An 18,129-nucleotide genomic window follows, 5' to 3' on the forward strand; every position below is an offset into this window, starting at 1 on the left:
AGCTACTCCAGCAAGTGACTCTGACAATAACTTCTTTACTCTTGTGTAAGAAGAGCAACCTCTAAAGAAATTAAAACAGAACATAATACAGTAACATCAAAGAAAAGTACACTCAGGTAGTACAGATGTGGTGTGCTTGTGTCTTCATGCTGTAGTATTCATTTTGTTAGTAAAATAGTAAAATCTTAAAGACCAGTATTTTCAAATCAGTAATTGTTCTTTGACTGTTAACAGTTTTCACAAGTCACTTAGAAAGTATGGTCACTATTTTTATTTACTCTTCATTTACAGTTTATAAAGATTTAGAAGTGAGATTCTACAAATAACAAAAAGGAATGACAGTTTGGTTATATACATAACTGTATATAATACTCCCAAGATATCCTTGTATATAAAATACAATCTCCATGCTAGCACTATTTGATAAGAAAATCAAAATTAACTTTCCTGAAGATTGCCTTTTGGTGATTATTCTGTTTCATGACATACTAAAGTAGATTTCTAGTTGGATCCCATGCTCTGGTCTGGTCTTCAGGTGTGTTTTAGTTTCTGTGTGTCAAGAAAGATAACCTAATTGCCTGAATGTGTGAAGATTGGGGGGTGAGGAGATAATGTTAGAGATTAAAGAATAAAGATTCAAAATCAAGGCATCCAGTAAGTACTGTGGTGAAACAAATAGAAATGCAACTCTATTTTTAATGGGCACCTCTCTGTAGATAGTTTTTATTCTACGGCATTTGTTAAAATGGGCAAGACTATACCCGAGGGACCCCTCATCTCTCCAATCCTAAGAACATGGATATTCAGTCTATGACTCATTTCTCAGGAAAACCTGGAGTGCTGTCTGTGCCTTGGTCATGTGCTGTTTTCGTTAGTTCTTCTCACACAATTCCTGATGGTTCTAACACAGCATAAAATGTAATCTTTATGCTTTTGTTCTACAGTATAACTTATTCAGTCATATGGCTTCAATGTTCATTCTCATCCTTGTATTTTTCAAGAAAGAGATACTCAGAGAAGCTAAATTCTGTGTCCACAGTCTTCCTGTGAGCTGCTGTGTCACAGTCTCACTGTGTGGTGCTGTGTCACAGTCTCACTGTGTGGTACTGTATCCAAAGTCTCACTGGGTCCTTCCCACCTGAGGACCCGCTGAGTTGGAGAACACTGGGTTATAAGGTTCTGCAGTTAAAAGGGGCTTGGGGACAAAACAATTAATAGAAGTACATAATTAAAATGTTTTGAAAATTACAACAAAATAATAGTGAAGTAATCTTCCTAGTCATTGTATGTGTGCTCTTATCTTCTCAGTATTAAGAAACTATTGGAATTGGGTCAGCTAAAGAATTGCTAGAGAAATATTTAATTATACTCAGTATTTTATATAACAAAGAAATCATATTTGCTCGACAGAAATTCTTTATAGGAGGGATTTGTTTAAATTTTCAAAGATAATTGATGTTATATAAATTTGTTTCTAGTGCAAATCCTAAAGAAAAGCAAAAACATTTAAAGAAATAAAAAAGAAGCATTTTAAGAAATAAAAGCATTTAAAGTTTTGTTGTAAACAAAGATTTTAGCAGGATCACATGTCTGATTACTAAAAGTACTAGTAGAATATTTATAATTAATAAAATGTTTGTTTTATATAATTACTTCAAGGGGAATTACCTTGTTACTTACAACAATTATCTGGGATTTGTCACTTCTCTATATTTATTTACATGTTGAATTTTGGATTTGAAATAAACTAAAAGATTGAGCTAAGCATAGTCACGCACACCTTTAATCCCAGCACACAGGAGGAAGAGGCAGGCAGATCTGAGTTCGAGGCTAGTCTGATCTTCAGAGTGAGTTCCAGGACAGTCAGGGCTGTTACACAGAGAAATCCTACCCAAAAAAAAAAAAAAAAAAACTACCAAAAACAAAAGCAAACAAACAAAAGTCTTAAAGATCCCTTGCCTTGCCTCTTTTTCCTAGGAATATTATCAGATTTAGGAGAAGGAAACACTAGACTATCTACAAATGCAGTAAAAAGTGATTGATATGCACATTCACATTTGAGAAGTGGTCTTAGTGCTCACAATACCCTGACCAAGCAGTATAGTGGGGTCAGAGAGATGACATAAGAGTCTTCTAAAAATTATTTTTGAGCTATGTAAGCCTGATTCTGCTATTTCAAGCTTCTCATGTTACTTATCAATCTATCCATATTGGACCTACAATATCAGGTGAAAACTTCTGTGGAGTCTTTGAAAGTGTTGACTTAATATTGCATTTAGAAGACAGGGGGACACAATAGCTTCTAACTCTAAGGCCATTTTTCATCAAATATGAAAGCACCCAGGTATGTGAGGTCAACAGCTATGGTTATATTCAGCTACTTTAATTGTGTATTGCCTTTTATCTCTTGTCTCAGATTTAATAAACTGGTGAAGATGAGACGGCTGATGGATAAATGTGGCCTGTTGTTTTGTTAGAATATTCTAATTAGCTTAGTCAAGCCAAGAAGTAACAAGATGACTTCTTCCCTCCTGCAAACCCTTGCCAGTCTACCTAATGCCTATTCCTAACACTGGATTTGTCGTTTTTTTAGATGTGGAAGTTATATACTATGACTGGATTTCTCTTTGTTTACATGGCGCCCTTATGGACTAGCAGGGTCTGTGCTTTAAATATCTCCTAACCGTCCAAACTTTAACCAAATATATGCATTTGTGTATTAACCAATATTTTTTTCAAACTTTCACACTGGGAGCACAACTCTGTGCCGCATGCAATACCACTAACACAATAGATGTAGCAAACTGACTCCTAACTTTAAACCACCTTCCTAAACTAAGGCAATAACTGATTTTGAGGATGGAAAGTGAAATTCCATGAAGGTTATGGATGAACTTTCAATTTTTCAATTTCTACTGACACTGACATTTTATATAAATACCATGATTCTAGATTATGTATAACTTTGTGTTTTTCTCACTGAAATAGAAATGGAAGTATTAATTTACATCAAATAATAGTCCAGTCAAATATGTTTATTGCATAAACACTGATTTGTTTAGAGATATAGGCATGACTTATGTTCTAAAATTTAACTTTAAAAAAAAAAAAGGAGTACAGTAACATGGACTTAGGAGCTAGGAAGATGTTTGTTGAAGACCCTCGTTTGTTCTTGTGACTGTTGCCTCATCTGCAACACAGTCCTTCTGAGGAATGACTTTTCTCCTGTAGCCCTAAGCAATAATTGCTTTTAAGTTAAGAGTTTAACATGCTGACTGAAGTAAGAACTTCAAGCACACAAAGATATTACATCAAGTAAGTACATACTTGTAAAAATTTGGAAGTAAGACATATTTTCCACTCCTGATGTTATTATAAGTATATTTTAATTATCCCCGAATCTAGATTGAGTAATAAGACTATTCACTTCTATCTTGAAAATCAGTTGCTATGATAAATATCAGTCAAATATTTCTCAGAGTTTTAAAAATATATTTTATTTTTCAGCAAAGATGTCAAGGAAATTAAGCTTGCCAACTGACCTAAAGCCCGATTTAGGTAAGTAGAATAAATATCCAAAGTAACTGAACCTTACAGTAGGAAAGTGGAGATTTTCTGAAAGTCATTGTTACAATGACAAGATGCTCCATGATTTAACATCTTTTGAAATAGTATCTAGGATGGACACTCGGGCAAAGCAAAATATGTATTTCCTTGCCTCTTTTGCTTTTTTCTAAATAAAATTTAGTAGAATTTTCTCAATTGCAGGTTAATTTTTTACTAAAACTATTTAAATCCCATCTATTCAAAACTGTTTTAAACTCTACAAACTTAATTTTATACTAGTTTAATATTTCTGAAATAGACAACTAGCTTTTCATATAAAACAAATTTCTTATTAAGCATTGTCATTGTTGACTGATAATAATTTAGGAATACCCTCTTATAATACTTATGAAAGCAATGGAAGGTATCCACACATTTTACTTTAATCTGTCTCGTAACAACATAATGGCTACCAGTATTTCGCATAGATAAATGGGATTGCAATAAAGATAGCATGTACCATGTAACACAGGCAAAGCCACATTTCTCTTTAGAATCTCCTCCCTGAAATGCCTGTTTATTTTATTGAAGAAGTAGAGATGAAAGATGCTTTCACTGAGTACTGTCTTGGGGATGACTGCATTGCTTTCCTTGATGTTGCCTATTCATTCCCCTCCCACTGTTACTAACTAGAGTCCTTGTCAGACTTGGGTGTTGGTCCAGTTTCACATACTAATTTTAGCACATCTCTATATCATTTCTCTTACCTCTGTTATACTGAGAGGAAACATGTGGTAATTAGTAAGGGCCTATTATGTACATAACTATCATCAGTAGAAAGTTCTGACTATTGGAAACCCAATTTAATAGAATTCCACAGTACCACTCTTAAAGGGCAATGAAATCAACCATAGATACAAGCTAGCTCCTGTTTCCAGAAGAGCAACATCCTTTATTATAAAAATGAAAATCTGAGTGCCATGTTGATGTAGGGTGGTGGGTATGGGGGGAGGGGTGGGATAGATGGAGGTATTGTAACTTAAGAAAAGCAGTGGGCTAGAGAAAGTTGCCATATGGCAAGGTTCAGGCCGGAGCGGGGGTATTAGGAAAGGGATCATAAAAGGGGAAAGGGGGAGACTCGCCTCCAGAGACAGGAGCAGCAGGAGTGAAGAAAGAGGAACAGAGAGAGAAAGAGAGGGGGAACAGACAGACAGATGGAGAGAAAGAAAGAGAAAGGAGGATAGGAGGTGGGTAGGGCCCTTTTAAATGGGAACATAATAAATATGTACAGGTGATGTTCTTAGTGGCAGCAGCTGAGGGTGTATCCTGCCAGAACCCCAAGAGCAGGCCGAAGTTAAGTTTAATTAAAAAACATTTATGTAAAACCGTAAAAGTAAGATTTATAAAAAAAAAAAAAAAAAAAAAAAAAAAAAAAAAACCTCATAATTGAACCCAAGCATTTCTTAGACTTGAATTGTGCATGTTTGCTCTAGAGGAGGATTCAGGATTTTCATCACACATTTGAAGAGGCTATGGATTCAGTAACATTAAATATTGCCAGTAAAACTGACTGTGAGTCTTTCCGTATCTTTAAAACTCTCATATTCTCAAAAACTCATTTAAAATTTACTGTTAAAGCTAGTAATATATGTGAATATATATACACATATATGCATTACAATCAACTATTTTTAAAAAACATATAGTATGTGGCGAATTATACAAGTAATTTAGTCAATATGTGCCCAACCTGCTTTTATGGGCCGCTTTAATTAATAGTTAAAAAGTGATAATACTTTTCAAGGTGATTGTGTAGATTCAGCAAAAATGATTATATATAGTATTATGATCATACCTGGTGTTTGGCAAGCATTGCTTTACGCCAGCAATTTTCATTTCTGTTTTTCATGCTAGAACTGTTAAACATTGTCTAATAGTGCACATCTTTTATCATAGCTTTTAAAAGTTGGTGGAAGATAATCAAGAATTTGAGACCAATTTAATATACACACTGAGGCAGTGTCTGAAACAAACGTATGAATTAACTGTTCTTTTCTGTTTAGTTTGCTCACTTGTTTAAAAAATCAAGCCACGGAGACCCATACCAACTGACTTAAGAGAGATAGGTAGAGTTGTATTTCATGAAATACTGAAAATTCTAACTTAATTTTAAACAGTTCTAAGTAGATGACAAATAGGCAACCTCTGTCCATCAAGGTAGAGCTTAGTTGTTGTTCAGTCGTTTTTTTTCTGATGTTGATGAAGCCTGAAGAGTTTCTTTGGTGATGTAGTTTTTATACATATAGTAAAACTGCTATGTAGTGTAATGTTTTGAAGTTGTCAGTCTATTAAATTAATACACTGTGTACTCAGCTTTAACATTTAAAATTTAAGTTATTGTTAATTGCCTATAATTTTAACAAATATGACATTTTCCAGGTGTTACTTTACAGAAGTTTGTATTACTAACTTTTCTTGTATCACTATATTCCGTTGTTATCATTAGGGCACAACTAAATTTGGTCATTTGGGTGTATTGTTTAAGTAATAAAATATCATTGAAAAAAATTAACTTTTAATTTTAAAAAGCAACTTTGGAGATTTGAAAGCGTTAATAAATTTTTATGGTCAGTAATTTTTATAAACTCATTCAGAAATGTGGTATTTATTGATTATAGAAAGTTGTTTTATTTACATGAGGGACTTCAGTTATTTTCTGTTGCTGTAACAAAATACCCAATTCTTTAATAAGGAGTTTATTAATAATTCACATTTTAAAAATTTGTTTGCTTGACACCCTCATCTGCTTGTCTCTGGTCAGGGCTTTCTGGCTGTATCTTACAATGTATAACATCAGGGTGGGAAAGTGTGTCAGAGGGACAGGTCACATGGTAGCAAGGCCAGAAGTGAGGCAGAGGCAGGGGCCAGGCTTACTCTTTGTACTCCAGTCCTCCTTTTATTCAATAGACTAGGGTTCCCTGAGAACTGCACGCACGTCCTCTGTGGGTGATGTCAGCCTCCCACTGGCCCATGCTCTTAAAGGTTGTGTCATGTCAGCATGGTCATTCTGAGGACTAGACTTCCAGCACAGTCATCTCACTCACATCTTCTCCATACCATAGCGGTCATCTCTTCCACCATGCTATGGTCTGTCATAGAAGTGCAGACTTTTGAAGCAAAGAGAGATATGTTTAGAAACTACATTTAGATGTGGCCCTGACTGTTGAAATTACTAGAAGGTTTAGAGGCTAGCAATCATCAAAATGATGTTATATTAAATTACTGGAGAAATCTTTTCAATTTGTGAACCTAAACTTGTTTGCAGGAAGCTTGTGAGAGTATAAGGAGTGAGTTATGCCTTTTTATATTACTAAAATCTACCTTAGAAAGCCTTACTGTGTTTTTACTAATGGCATTCAAAAGGAAAGAAAAAAAGAGTTATGATTTCAGAAGTGAAGTATTTCTGGGAATTTTAATATACCTAATGGCATCCTTGAACAAAATGTCTTAAACTGTTGGTTATAGATCCATCTTTTGTAAGTGTTTATTGGAGAAAGTTTACAGGTGAAACCCTATCTGCAGAGCTTCAGAACGATACCATCCTTGCACTACAGCCACCTTAGAGCAGAAAATCAGACAGGTCAGAAATCACTGTCAGCACAGCTGTTCTGGCGCAACTGTGGGAGAGAACAAAGCTCAATAGCTTAGATCCAAAGGGCAGAGGACCTCTGTGACTTAGGGGTGCTGATGAACTAACTGAGATGGCCAGTGTTGCTTGGTACAAAGAGGTTGAATGCAAGGACCAGGGGATCACAAAAGTTAAATGCAGGTCACCTTTGGAAAAAATAAGGAATCTCCTTTTAGATTCCATGGCAAACTGAAGAGGTTTAACATCAGAGACACAGCCAGCAAATTACATTGAGGTTTGGTGAGAGGGTCCAGATGATCATAGTGAGACTGCATGATTAAATAGACAAGTAGAAGCTACTGAGGGAGTTTTTAATCACAGTAATTAAATTATAATTGTGCTGTAGAAAACTGATGTGTATTAACAGTGAGAAACTAAAGGTGGAGTCAATCTAGATAAATGGAGATGAGAACCTGAGTTTAGAATAATGGAACTAGATTGGTGACAGAAAAAAAGAAAAGGAAACAATATTGTCACCCCAACTCTTGTGTAGGTAAATTGAAAGCATGGAAGCAGGATTGTTGCCTGTTGGTTAAGGTAACCCAAATGGCATCAACGTCAGTAGAATTTAACGCTTTGTTAATGATAGGATTTCTCAGGAGACTAAGCAGAGAGTGTGTCTGGGAAATGCATTTCCTAGAGAAATGAGGCCAAGGCTTGAGATGGAGTTGGAATTGACTACAAGAAACTAGTGGAAGAAAAAAATGAGTATCATTTTAAAGTAGATTTATCAGGTGCTTTTGATGGCTCAGCAGATAATAGCACTGGCTGCTCTTCCACAGAACCGGGGTTTAATTCCCAGAACCCACACAGCAGCTCACAACTATCCATAACTCTAGTTCCAGGTATCTCGTTACCCTCACACATATGGGTAAACAGCAATGCACAGAAAATTAAATAAAAAATTAAAATACAGCAGCTGTATTGTTACAGACAAACTTGAATAGAGAAATAAGCCTGGCATTAAGAGTGAGCCAGATACCAGTTACACATTTTGAAGCCATGTTTCTTAGATGAATATTGTTTATACTTAAGGGAAGAGAGGGAAATTTCCCATTGGTTTTTGTGGTATTCATGTGAACAGACTGCAAGACAGAAGTGGTTCACCCTTCAAGCACTTCTAGATGCAGTTTTTACATGTAAATACTTGAAATGATCTTTACATTTTTGGTTTTACTTAGTCATGAATTAGGATGCCAAGGAGGTAACAGCTCTGTGAGAGCAGTGGGTAGGTGATGATAACAGAGGTCACACATTCAGTGTTTTCTTTGAGAAGTACCCTGCTCACTTCCGAAAACTATTTATTTGTATTTTATATTTAAGCAAAAAGGAAATTTTATTAACATGAAAGTAAATTGTTTTTCTTTTCACTTAAAAGGACATATGCCATAGATTTTCCTTTGGGCAAATTTAACTTGACAACAAAAGAAAAGTGTGATATGTCATAACTAAAACAATCCCACCTTTTTAATCATTTCAGATGTAAAAGATAATTCCTTCAGCAGATCTCGGAGTTCAAGTGTAACCAGCATTGACAAGGAGTCCCGAGAGGCTATCTCTGCTCTTCATTTCTGTGAAACTTTTACTAGAAAGGCAGACTCCTCACCCTCCCCATGTCTGTGGGTGGGAACAACACTGGGAACAGTGTTCATCATCACACTGAGCCTTCCCCCAGGACCTGAGCAAAGACTCCTTCAGCCAGTGATTGTGTCTCCAAGTGGTGCGTATACCCTGGTGTGCATGCAGATGTGTGGGACACGTTCTGGCTTAATTAGCATTTACCGGTCTAAGCATTGTAAAAACAAATGGTATTAGTGGCAGTTTTGTGGTTTAAGAAATAAGTTTTCTAGGGCTATGGCAAAGGCTCAGCAAGTAAAATCATTTGCCACTCGAGCCTACTGACTTGAATTCAGTTCCCCAGAGCTCGCATGAACAGCTGAGAGCAGGTGGTACACATCTGTAAACCCAGCACTCCCATGTCAAGGTAAGAGGTAAGACAAATTGGCCCAGAGCTCTCAGGCCAGCCAGCCTGGACTGTACAGCACAGAGCATAGAAAGCCTTGCCTCCAAATCAAAGGGAAGGAGAGACCCAACTCCCCAAGTTGCCTTCTCAATTCCACAGGTGCCTGTGTCCACAAATTAGTCTTAAACTTTTTAAAGTAAAATAATTTTTCTAGTTCTGTATTTAAAGAAAACTGCATATCACTCATTTATTAATCTGCAGGCCAGATATGTGTGTTCAAACTTCATTATTTAATTGTAAATTGTTAACTACTGACATTTGAGTTTGGAGCATGTAATGACATATTTTTGCAGACTCATAAATGACATGGCTTGAGGTTTTGATTTTATCAATGACCTGATACAGTTATATATTCAGTGCAATATGCATCCAGCATATTTGTGTGTATTTAGTGTCAGAGTTGGAAAGAGCGTCTTTGCCCTGAATTTAAAAATGGAAGTGTATACTAAACTTCTACATTCTAGGTACTATATTGAGGTTAAAAGGTGCAATCTTGAGAATGGCATTTCTGGATGCCGTGGGCTGCTTAATGCCACCTGCGTCTGAACCCTGGAAAGAGCACAACGTTCCCGAAGAAAAAGACGAAAAGGAGAAACTGAAAAAGCGGCGCCCTGTCTCAGTCTCCCCCTCCTCTTCTCAGGAAATTAGTGAAACCCAGTATGCAGTGATATGTTCTGAAAAGCAAGCTAAGGTCATCTCACTGCCAACCCAGAACTGTGTGTACAAGCAGAACATTACTGAGACATCCTTCGTGCTTCGAGGAGATATTGTAGCACTGAGCAACAGTGTCTGCCTTGCCTGCTTCTGTGCCAATGGCCATATTATGACTTTCAGGTAAGGATGAGGTCGTTTGTAAACACATACAGCATCCCTACTTGGGTCACAGTATGAGATTCAGCTTGAGAAAAATACTGAGTTGTTTATAATCTTACACACTGAGAATTTATTTTCATTCAGCTATATAAACTAAATGATTGAACAGCCCCAGCCATTTTTCTCTTTTTTCCCCCATGAATTCTCTAGGCTAGCATTCAGGGTAGTGGTTTTCACCATCACGTCTTCATACATAACATTGTACATTGTACCCACCATATAAATGACTCGCTGCCGGTTACTAACAAATGGTTACTAACAAATTATTTACTTTCCCTCAAGTTTGCCAAGCTTAAGACCTCTGTTGGACGTCTACTACTTGCCCCTTACCAACATGCGGATAGCCAGGACCTTTTGCTTCACCAACAATGGACAAGCATTATACCTTGTTTCACCTACAGAAATCCAGAGACTCACCTACAGTCAAGAGACGTGTGAAAATCTTCAAGTGAGCAACAACAGTATTTGAACTTCTGTAGAGCTTAAGAATTTTCTGGGGGTCCTCATACTATCTTTGTCCCCCTTTCTCGTGAAATGCACATCTGAGCCATTGTGGGAAAACTCAGAACCTTTTTTTTCTGTTTATGTTTGATCACATTATTTTATTATACTGGGTTGCATAGGGTAGTTTTCATGTAGGCATGTAATATACTTGGGGCATGCCCCTGCATACCTCTTTGCCTTTACTTTTCTCGGCCTGCTCCCCAATTAGTTTTGATTGAACCCTGCACAGGTTTCCTACTCTCATGTCATATATACATGAACAGTTTTATAGATCAGTATAAAATCTAGAACCTACAAATGAGAAAAAAAACATGTAATGTTTGTCTAAGATTTACTTAATTTGTTTAGTACAACTATCACAATAAATCGTCAGCAACATTTTAGCCCCCAAACTATAAAGCTTCTAAAAAGGAAATGAAGGGAGAAAAGTTCTTTGTTACCTTGGGTTATGTTCTTAGCTTCAGCCCAAATTCATGTTCTGTTATAAAAACACAAATTGATAACTTCAGAGTATTAATTTCTAATTTTCTAAACAGAACCATATAAGAAAGACAAGTCATAACTATATTAAAATGTTAATAAAGCCTTTTTCCAATAAAACTTTGTGTTAAAAGTCTATAAAAGATGTCTTCCTTTCCGTGAGCATCCCTTCATCTCCTTGTCTTCATGTTCCCACAGAGACCACAAGGTCTGTAGTGAGGGGCATACAGAGGGTGGACGCCACATCTTGTTCCTAGTATTAGTGGGAACGAGTGGAGGCATTTTCTCTAGTATCATGTTGACCATAGGTTTGTCATTGTTTAGCTGTGTTCCTAGCCACTCCCTGTTGCTAGCTATTCCTGTCTCCAAACTTGCTCTTACCTTTTCTTCTGTTGGAAGAATGCTGACAGTAATTTCAGGCAAGACTGGCGGTGTAAAAGCCCCTCTAACCTCTTCCTGTGGGTTTCTAAAACCCATGTGTCAGAATGATGCTTGTGGAAATTACATGTTTATGAGGAGAAATTGACCTTTCTAAATGACCATTTGTCTTGTTCCACCCAAGATGATATTTCTGGAACTGGCCATGGCCATTGTTAAACCAAATGCCTTGGCTTTCTGGTAGAGAATGTTCTTTCATTAGAAGATAACCTGGTTATCGGGCAAATTATCAGTTCCTCTTGAATTATATTCAAATGTTATCTTGAAAATCAAATACTGAGTGGGCATGACAGTGCAATCCCAGAACTCAGAAAAAGATCCTCTGTTCCAGGCCAGCCTGGAACATGCTAAGACCGTCTCTTCACCCTCTAGGCAGACATGCTGCCTTGACTCTAATGCTAACAAATGATATGTGGGAAGGGAAAACAGCAGATTGGTCTTAGTAACTCTGGTCTTAGAGAGTAAGTCAGTGTGTTTCTGCACTGACCACTTGGAATTTTCCTATCAATTGTTGGTGAATCTCAAGGGAATTGTTACCATGTCATGGCATTTACAGTAGTGACCTTGTTAATTCAATTTCTGTTTTCCTGGAGCTTTAACAGTGTCACTGGTTTTGATTTTAAAGGAGATGCTGGGTGAGCTCTTCACACCTGTAGAAACACCAGAAGCGCCCAACAGAGGGTTCTTTAAAGGCCTATTCGGAGGTGGTGCACAGTCTCTTGACAGAGAGGAACTATGTGAGTAGGCTCATTTAATCTGCTTTGTTTTCCTTTAAGACAGAAACATTCAATCCATGCAACTATTTTGTTACATTTATAAATTATGCTTACTTTTTCACACTTATCACAATAATATATCCCTGGTTTAACAAAAGGCATAAGATTACTTTGTCATTCTTTTCTCAACCATTCTATTTTTCTCAGAGAGCAAAAATTAGTGTAACTTCAAATGGCTAAAGAAAAAAAAAAAGGTGTTTACCACTTTAAATTGGTAATTTAGAAACATATTCTTTTTTAATATTAAATGTGATCTTTATTGTTTTATTTTGTGATTGTCATTAATTGATGATTGTGTTACAGTTCTGCCACTTTTATAAAATACCAGAGAGATTAACATAAAGGAAAAAAGTTGGTTTTATTTGTTGGGGCGTTTTTCTAGGTACTGGGAGTTGAATCTTGGGCTTTTCACATGCTGGCCAAGCTCTCTCCCACTCTAAGCTGTAGCTCAGCAGGATTCTGCATGGTGTACAGTTCCAACCTCCAGCTGGGTGAGGGAGAAAGTCTGCTGGAAGAAAGTGTGTTACTTCACAGCAGCTTGGAAGTAGGAGAGTGAGGAGTGACCAAGGTTGTCCTCATCAAGGGCAAAATAATCTGTAACAGGTTTAGCGGACTTGCTGGATAAATCAATATATAAACACTGGAAATGAAATCTTTATCAATTGTTATGTGTGTTAGTTTTCTGTCACTGCTGTTTCTCCACAAATATATCGACCTAGAACAATTCTAGGCTTCTGGGCTTCAGTCTTGTCTGTTAGAAATAAGCACAGTTATCTTGGTGCCACCAGCACTCTGTGCTTCATTGGGGACTCAGAGTAAGAATGCATTGCCTGGCCTTGTTTGACTTCTGGAGGTCATCTCTTTTCCATGGCTCCTGATCTTTCAGGCTAGGAAGGCAATGTCACATCTCTCTGTTTTTCTGAATCTATATCTCTCCCCGCCTGCTCTTAAAGAGTCCTGTGATTTGACTGCATTCACCTAGATGATGCAAGATAACCAGCACATGTCCTTAGCTTAATTACTTGTGAAACTCCCTTTCTAATATAGAGTGCTATATCCCTGCCTTCCAGAAAGTGCAGCCATCTTAAGGATGGCAGCAGTTTTGTTTGTTTGTTTGTTTTTGTCTCTCAATAGTTATTCATTTTTAGAAAAAATTAGTTGAGTGTTAATTTCAGGAGAAAGGGGCTTGCCTACCACACACAAGGTGAATGGATGAATGAATTCATGGATACATGGTTGAATGGATGCATGGATGTGAGGGACTTTTCCTGGGAAGACATACATGCACATATGTGTTCATCCCAGAAAGGGAATCCACCACAGTCCAAAGTAATTATGTCCAACTTTGTGAATCAATGAGTTTCTATTGGGGGTTACTAATAAATAGGCCTACCAATGAAGGGTTTCTTGCAGGAATAAGGATGACTCCAAAGCAACTGCAAGACAGAACAGTCCAACACAGGTGATGTCGAATAGATCTGCAGCCCTAGAGCTCTTGGCACAGCTTGCAGACAGCTGGACAGTCCAGGAGTCTCTCTTGGCAGTTTGGCTGACCACACCTCTCTGCAGCAGATGTTCATTCCTGTAAAGCTAGAGACCAGGCATAGACTCTCCAAGTTCCTGCTTCCCTAGACATGAAGTTTTGTTTACTCCCGAGTCTCATGTGCCTCTCTCTCCTGCCAGGGGCATGCTTCAGTTCAAGGGAACAGCTGAATACCAGCATGTTTGTGTGCATGCCTGCACATATGTTCACACATACTTAACGACATTCTAATCTAAATCCTTCCCCCATGATGTGGCTGACAGTAAAGTGCAGATGGCTTTCACCACATCTTTTCAAATTGTCCCTGAGTCACAAACCAGGATAATTACACAAGAAAGGAAAGGAAAAGTGGAGTCAGAGTAGAAACCGCCAAACTGGCTATATTTGCAGATAACATGATTTTGATTATAGAAGATTCTAAGGAACCAACCAAACATAAATAAAGCTGATGGGCAAGTTGGCAAGGTCAAAGGATCTATGACCAGTCTCTAAAAGTTACCTGTATTTCTATATGATGGCAGCAAATGGAAATTCAGGAAACAATCCCTTTTATCTCAACATCAAAAAAGGGAAGGAAGGAAAAAAGGAAAGAAGGAAGGAAGGAAGGAAGGAAGGAAGGAAGGAAGGAAGGAAGGAAGGGCATCCTGGTAGCATAGGCTTCCTGAGAGAAGTTGATGTTGTATGGAGTATGTAGGGGAGCACATTATATGGTGTTAGCTCTTCTTTGATGGTCTGGTAGAGCTCTGCATTATAAATAAACCACTTAGCAATAACTTCACCAAAGAAGTGAAGGACATTCTCACTAAAACTTGAGAATATTATTTTAAAAACTTAATAGGTAAAAAGAACAGCATCTCCTGTTCTTGGATCTAAAGACTTTATTTATCCTGCTGAGATATCAGTGCTGCTCCTCAAACTGATCTAAATAATCCCCATCAGAATTCAAACCAGACTTTTGCACAAATAATAAATGGCTTGTAGAATTTCTCTGAAATGAAGGAAGTCAGATAACCCTTCCATAAGCAGAGTCTGAAAGCAGAAGGCCAGAGGAAACACATTTCCCAAGCAAATGTTACTACAAGCTATAGTCCGTAAGACGTGGGATATTGGCATGAATGTAAGCAATAGGATACAGCTGAGTCCAAAAGCAAACCTGTAGCATTTATAGTCATTTGTAGTAAATTGATTCTCTGCAAGGATGCCAAGAAAATCCAGTGATGAAGTAATGGACCTTTCAACAAATGATGTTTACATAATTTGATATTCATGTGGGTAAAAAACAGCAACATGAAAATTAAGTCAAAAGAATCAAAGACTTCTATGTGAGGGTTAAAGTACAAAACTCTTGGAAGGAAGTGAAGTAAGTCAATGTCAACTCAGTTAGTCAGTGGTTCCCAGACACTTCACCTAAGTTAAAAAAAAAAAAAAATCAGAGAATAAATGAGGGAAATTGTAGTTAATCTATGTGAAAACTGTGTGTTTCAAAAAAAATAAATAGCAAGAGAAGATGATGATTCCAATAATAGGATAAACTGCATACATATCCTATCGGATATGATAAAATATTTATAAACCTGATAAAGTCTACTATCTGTAACATACAAAGAACTCATGATTCAGTAATAGAAGAATAAGTAGCCCAAATTTGAATGAGCAGAAGGTTTGAATTTCTTTTGAAATATTCTTGATCATTAATCATCAAAAAATGTCTGACATCATTTGTCATGTAGGAAACAATGTGTTTCAGAAGCCACGGTGACGTGACATGTTCCCTAGGATAGTTGCAGTCAGCACACATGCACATTGGAAGGGAACAGAGAAGATACAGCTCATGTTGTTGATGGAGATGAAAATGCTGCATACCTTTGAGAAAGCTGCCCTCTAGACCTCAGGAAGTTCAACATAGAGTTACTAAGTGTCCCAGACATCCCATTCCTGGCCATATATGCCAAGAGAACTGAAAAATGTTTACTCAAACGCTTCCACAAATGTTCAAGTGAGCATTAGTTATAGTAAGCCAAAAATGTGGAAACTGCCCATTGGTTAATGACAGTGTAAGCAAAATGTGGTGTGCCCATAAAATGGTACACTGTTCAGCCATAAGAAGAAATGGCACTGACGTGTGTTGCTACACCAATAAATGAGACTTATCTTCAATCAAAGAATTTGACCATGAAAGTCTACTGGCTGTGTGTATCCATTAGCCATGAGTGGTCACACAGGCTGTGGAGAGAGAGAGAGAGAGAGAGAGAGAGAGAGAGAGAGAGAGAGAGAGAGAGAGAGAGAGAATGTTTACAATGGACAGATATTTAGAGAAAGAGTGGAGTAATGACCACAAGTAAGACAGGAAGAGTAGAAAGTGTTGCTCACAGATCATTAGCTTCTTTGTAAGTAATGAAGATGTGTTCTAGGATTGGGCAGTCTGTGAGGGGTCCTTACTTTGGGTTCAGGAAAAGAAATGTGAGCAGAGAAGCTTAAGGGTGTATTACTGGGGTCTAATCTCAGGGACCTAAGACTTGCTGTGATCAGGGAATTAGAGAGCTGGGATCTTGGTATGGGAGGGGAGAGGCAAGCAAGCCATTTAAAGAAAAAGTGTGATTTTATGAATCTGAAAAACATTAATGGAAACAAAGAAAGAATGTCTACAAATCTGGGCTACCAAATGGAAATAGTATTTTTATAAGTAAATGTGGAATAAGAACAATAAATCAAATGTAAAAATTAAAACTTAAATCTTTATGCTTCAAGTTAAAAGCTCAAAATTCATAAACTATAATGTTAACAACTCAAAAAGCAATTTTAGTTACAAAATCTGCATCAGTGTATGTAACAAGAGGTTCTTTGTCTTGGCTGGTCCTGCCGCTCTTTATCCCAAATGAACACATGGACACTATATTAGTTATAAAACTGTTGGCTGTTGGCTTGGCCTTATTATTGGCTAGCTCTGCCTTAATTATTAACCCATTTCTATTAGTGTAAGTATTTCCACGTGGTCTTATTTTACCCTAGAAGGGTCTGGAACTGTTTGTTACTCCCTTGGTGGCTTACATGGTGACTCTGTCTGCCTATGCTTCCAAGAATTCTCATCTCCTAGCCCTGCCTATATGTCCTGCCTGGCCATTCAGCCAATCAGTGTTTTATTCATCAACCAATAAGAGAAACATATGCAGAAGGACATCCCGCATCAAGTGTACCTACTTCTTTCTACTATGCCTAGCTATCCCTTATTTCCCCTAATTTCTGCTTTATAAACTGGGAAAGAATAGAATGTTTATAGTGGTACATTGTGGTTTTGCATATTTGGAAAAGCATTTAGAAATAATTTAAAGCAAAACAATAAAGGTATGTTATAAAGTTAAATATTAATATTCTAACTGTGCTGCCACATGATTCAAAAATTTTATTTCAATGCTGCCAAGTAGTGGGATTTTTACTTAATTTTTTTCCATTATTAAAACATTCCAGTTGGAGAATCATCCTCAGGAAGGGCCTCGAGGAGCCTTGCACAGCACATCCCGGGTCCTGGTGGGATTGAAGGCGTGAAGGGGGCTGCATCTGGAGTTGTGGGAGAACTGGCCAGAGCCAGGTTGGCCCTGGATGAAAGAGGACAGAAGCTTGGTGACTTGGAAGAGAGAACTGCAGCTATGTTATCCAGTGCAGATTCATTTTCTAAACATGCTCATGAGGTATGCCTGACATGCAGACAGTAACCCAAAGAACTAGATACAGCCAATATGAAAATGACTGCATATTGTATGTTTGTTATTTCTACAAGCATGTATTTTGTAAAATTGCAAGTTCCGATTTTTACCACAAGAGGGGGAGCCATTAAAGGATGTGGCAGTAATTTCTGACCTCTCCCGAAATGTCTACATTTTGAAGGAATATGCCCACCTTTAGGACCTATGTCATACAGAAGGTTTGCAAGCAGTTTGTCAGTGACCTCAATAAAAATGCCAACTTCCTTAACTCACCAGAGCCTGCAATCACCTTGACCTAAGAAGAAAATCAGTTGTCTCCTGGTTTCTTCCAGGTAGATCTAAATAACTAAAATCATGTCTCTTGTTGAGTCTGTGTGTGTTGTAGACTAATGCTTATGGAGAGATAGTGATACAGCTTTCATAGTGGATTCATTGACCTCAGAAACAGATGCCATAAAGTGTAGGGATCTCTTCTAAATGACGTTCACACAACTGTATTTTGTTGACTGATACAGAGCATTATGAAAACTTAATTTGTGGGCTGCCGAGATGGCTCA

At 37.4% G+C, this 18,129-nt stretch overlaps 1 protein-coding gene across 4 annotated transcripts in view; it reads left to right on the forward strand.

Moving 5' to 3' along the window:
• Stxbp5 (syntaxin binding protein 5) overlaps positions 1-18,129 on the forward strand; it is a 129,082-nt gene that overhangs the window by 108,717 nt on the left and 2,236 nt on the right. For 3 of the 4 annotated variants that reach the window (XM_027402033.2, XM_027402034.2, XM_027402035.2), the window contains 6 exons: positions 3,508-3,558; positions 8,715-8,954; positions 9,722-10,091; positions 10,413-10,578; positions 12,178-12,289; positions 17,337-17,557. In XM_027402033.2, the coding sequence (XP_027257834.1) occupies positions 3,508-3,558; positions 8,715-8,954; positions 9,722-10,091; positions 10,413-10,578; positions 12,178-12,289; positions 17,337-17,557 (1,160 nt within the window). The remainder of the gene's footprint in view (positions 1-3,507; positions 3,559-8,714; positions 8,955-9,721; positions 10,092-10,412; positions 10,579-12,177; positions 12,290-17,336; positions 17,558-18,129) is intronic. The other variant, XM_027402036.2, reaches the window with a different exon arrangement.

Source organism: Cricetulus griseus, chromosome 2 (genome assembly GCF_003668045.3).
Source record: "Cricetulus griseus strain 17A/GY chromosome 2, alternate assembly CriGri-PICRH-1.0, whole genome shotgun sequence".
Classification (NCBI taxonomy): Eukaryota; Metazoa; Chordata; class Mammalia; order Rodentia; family Cricetidae; genus Cricetulus; species Cricetulus griseus.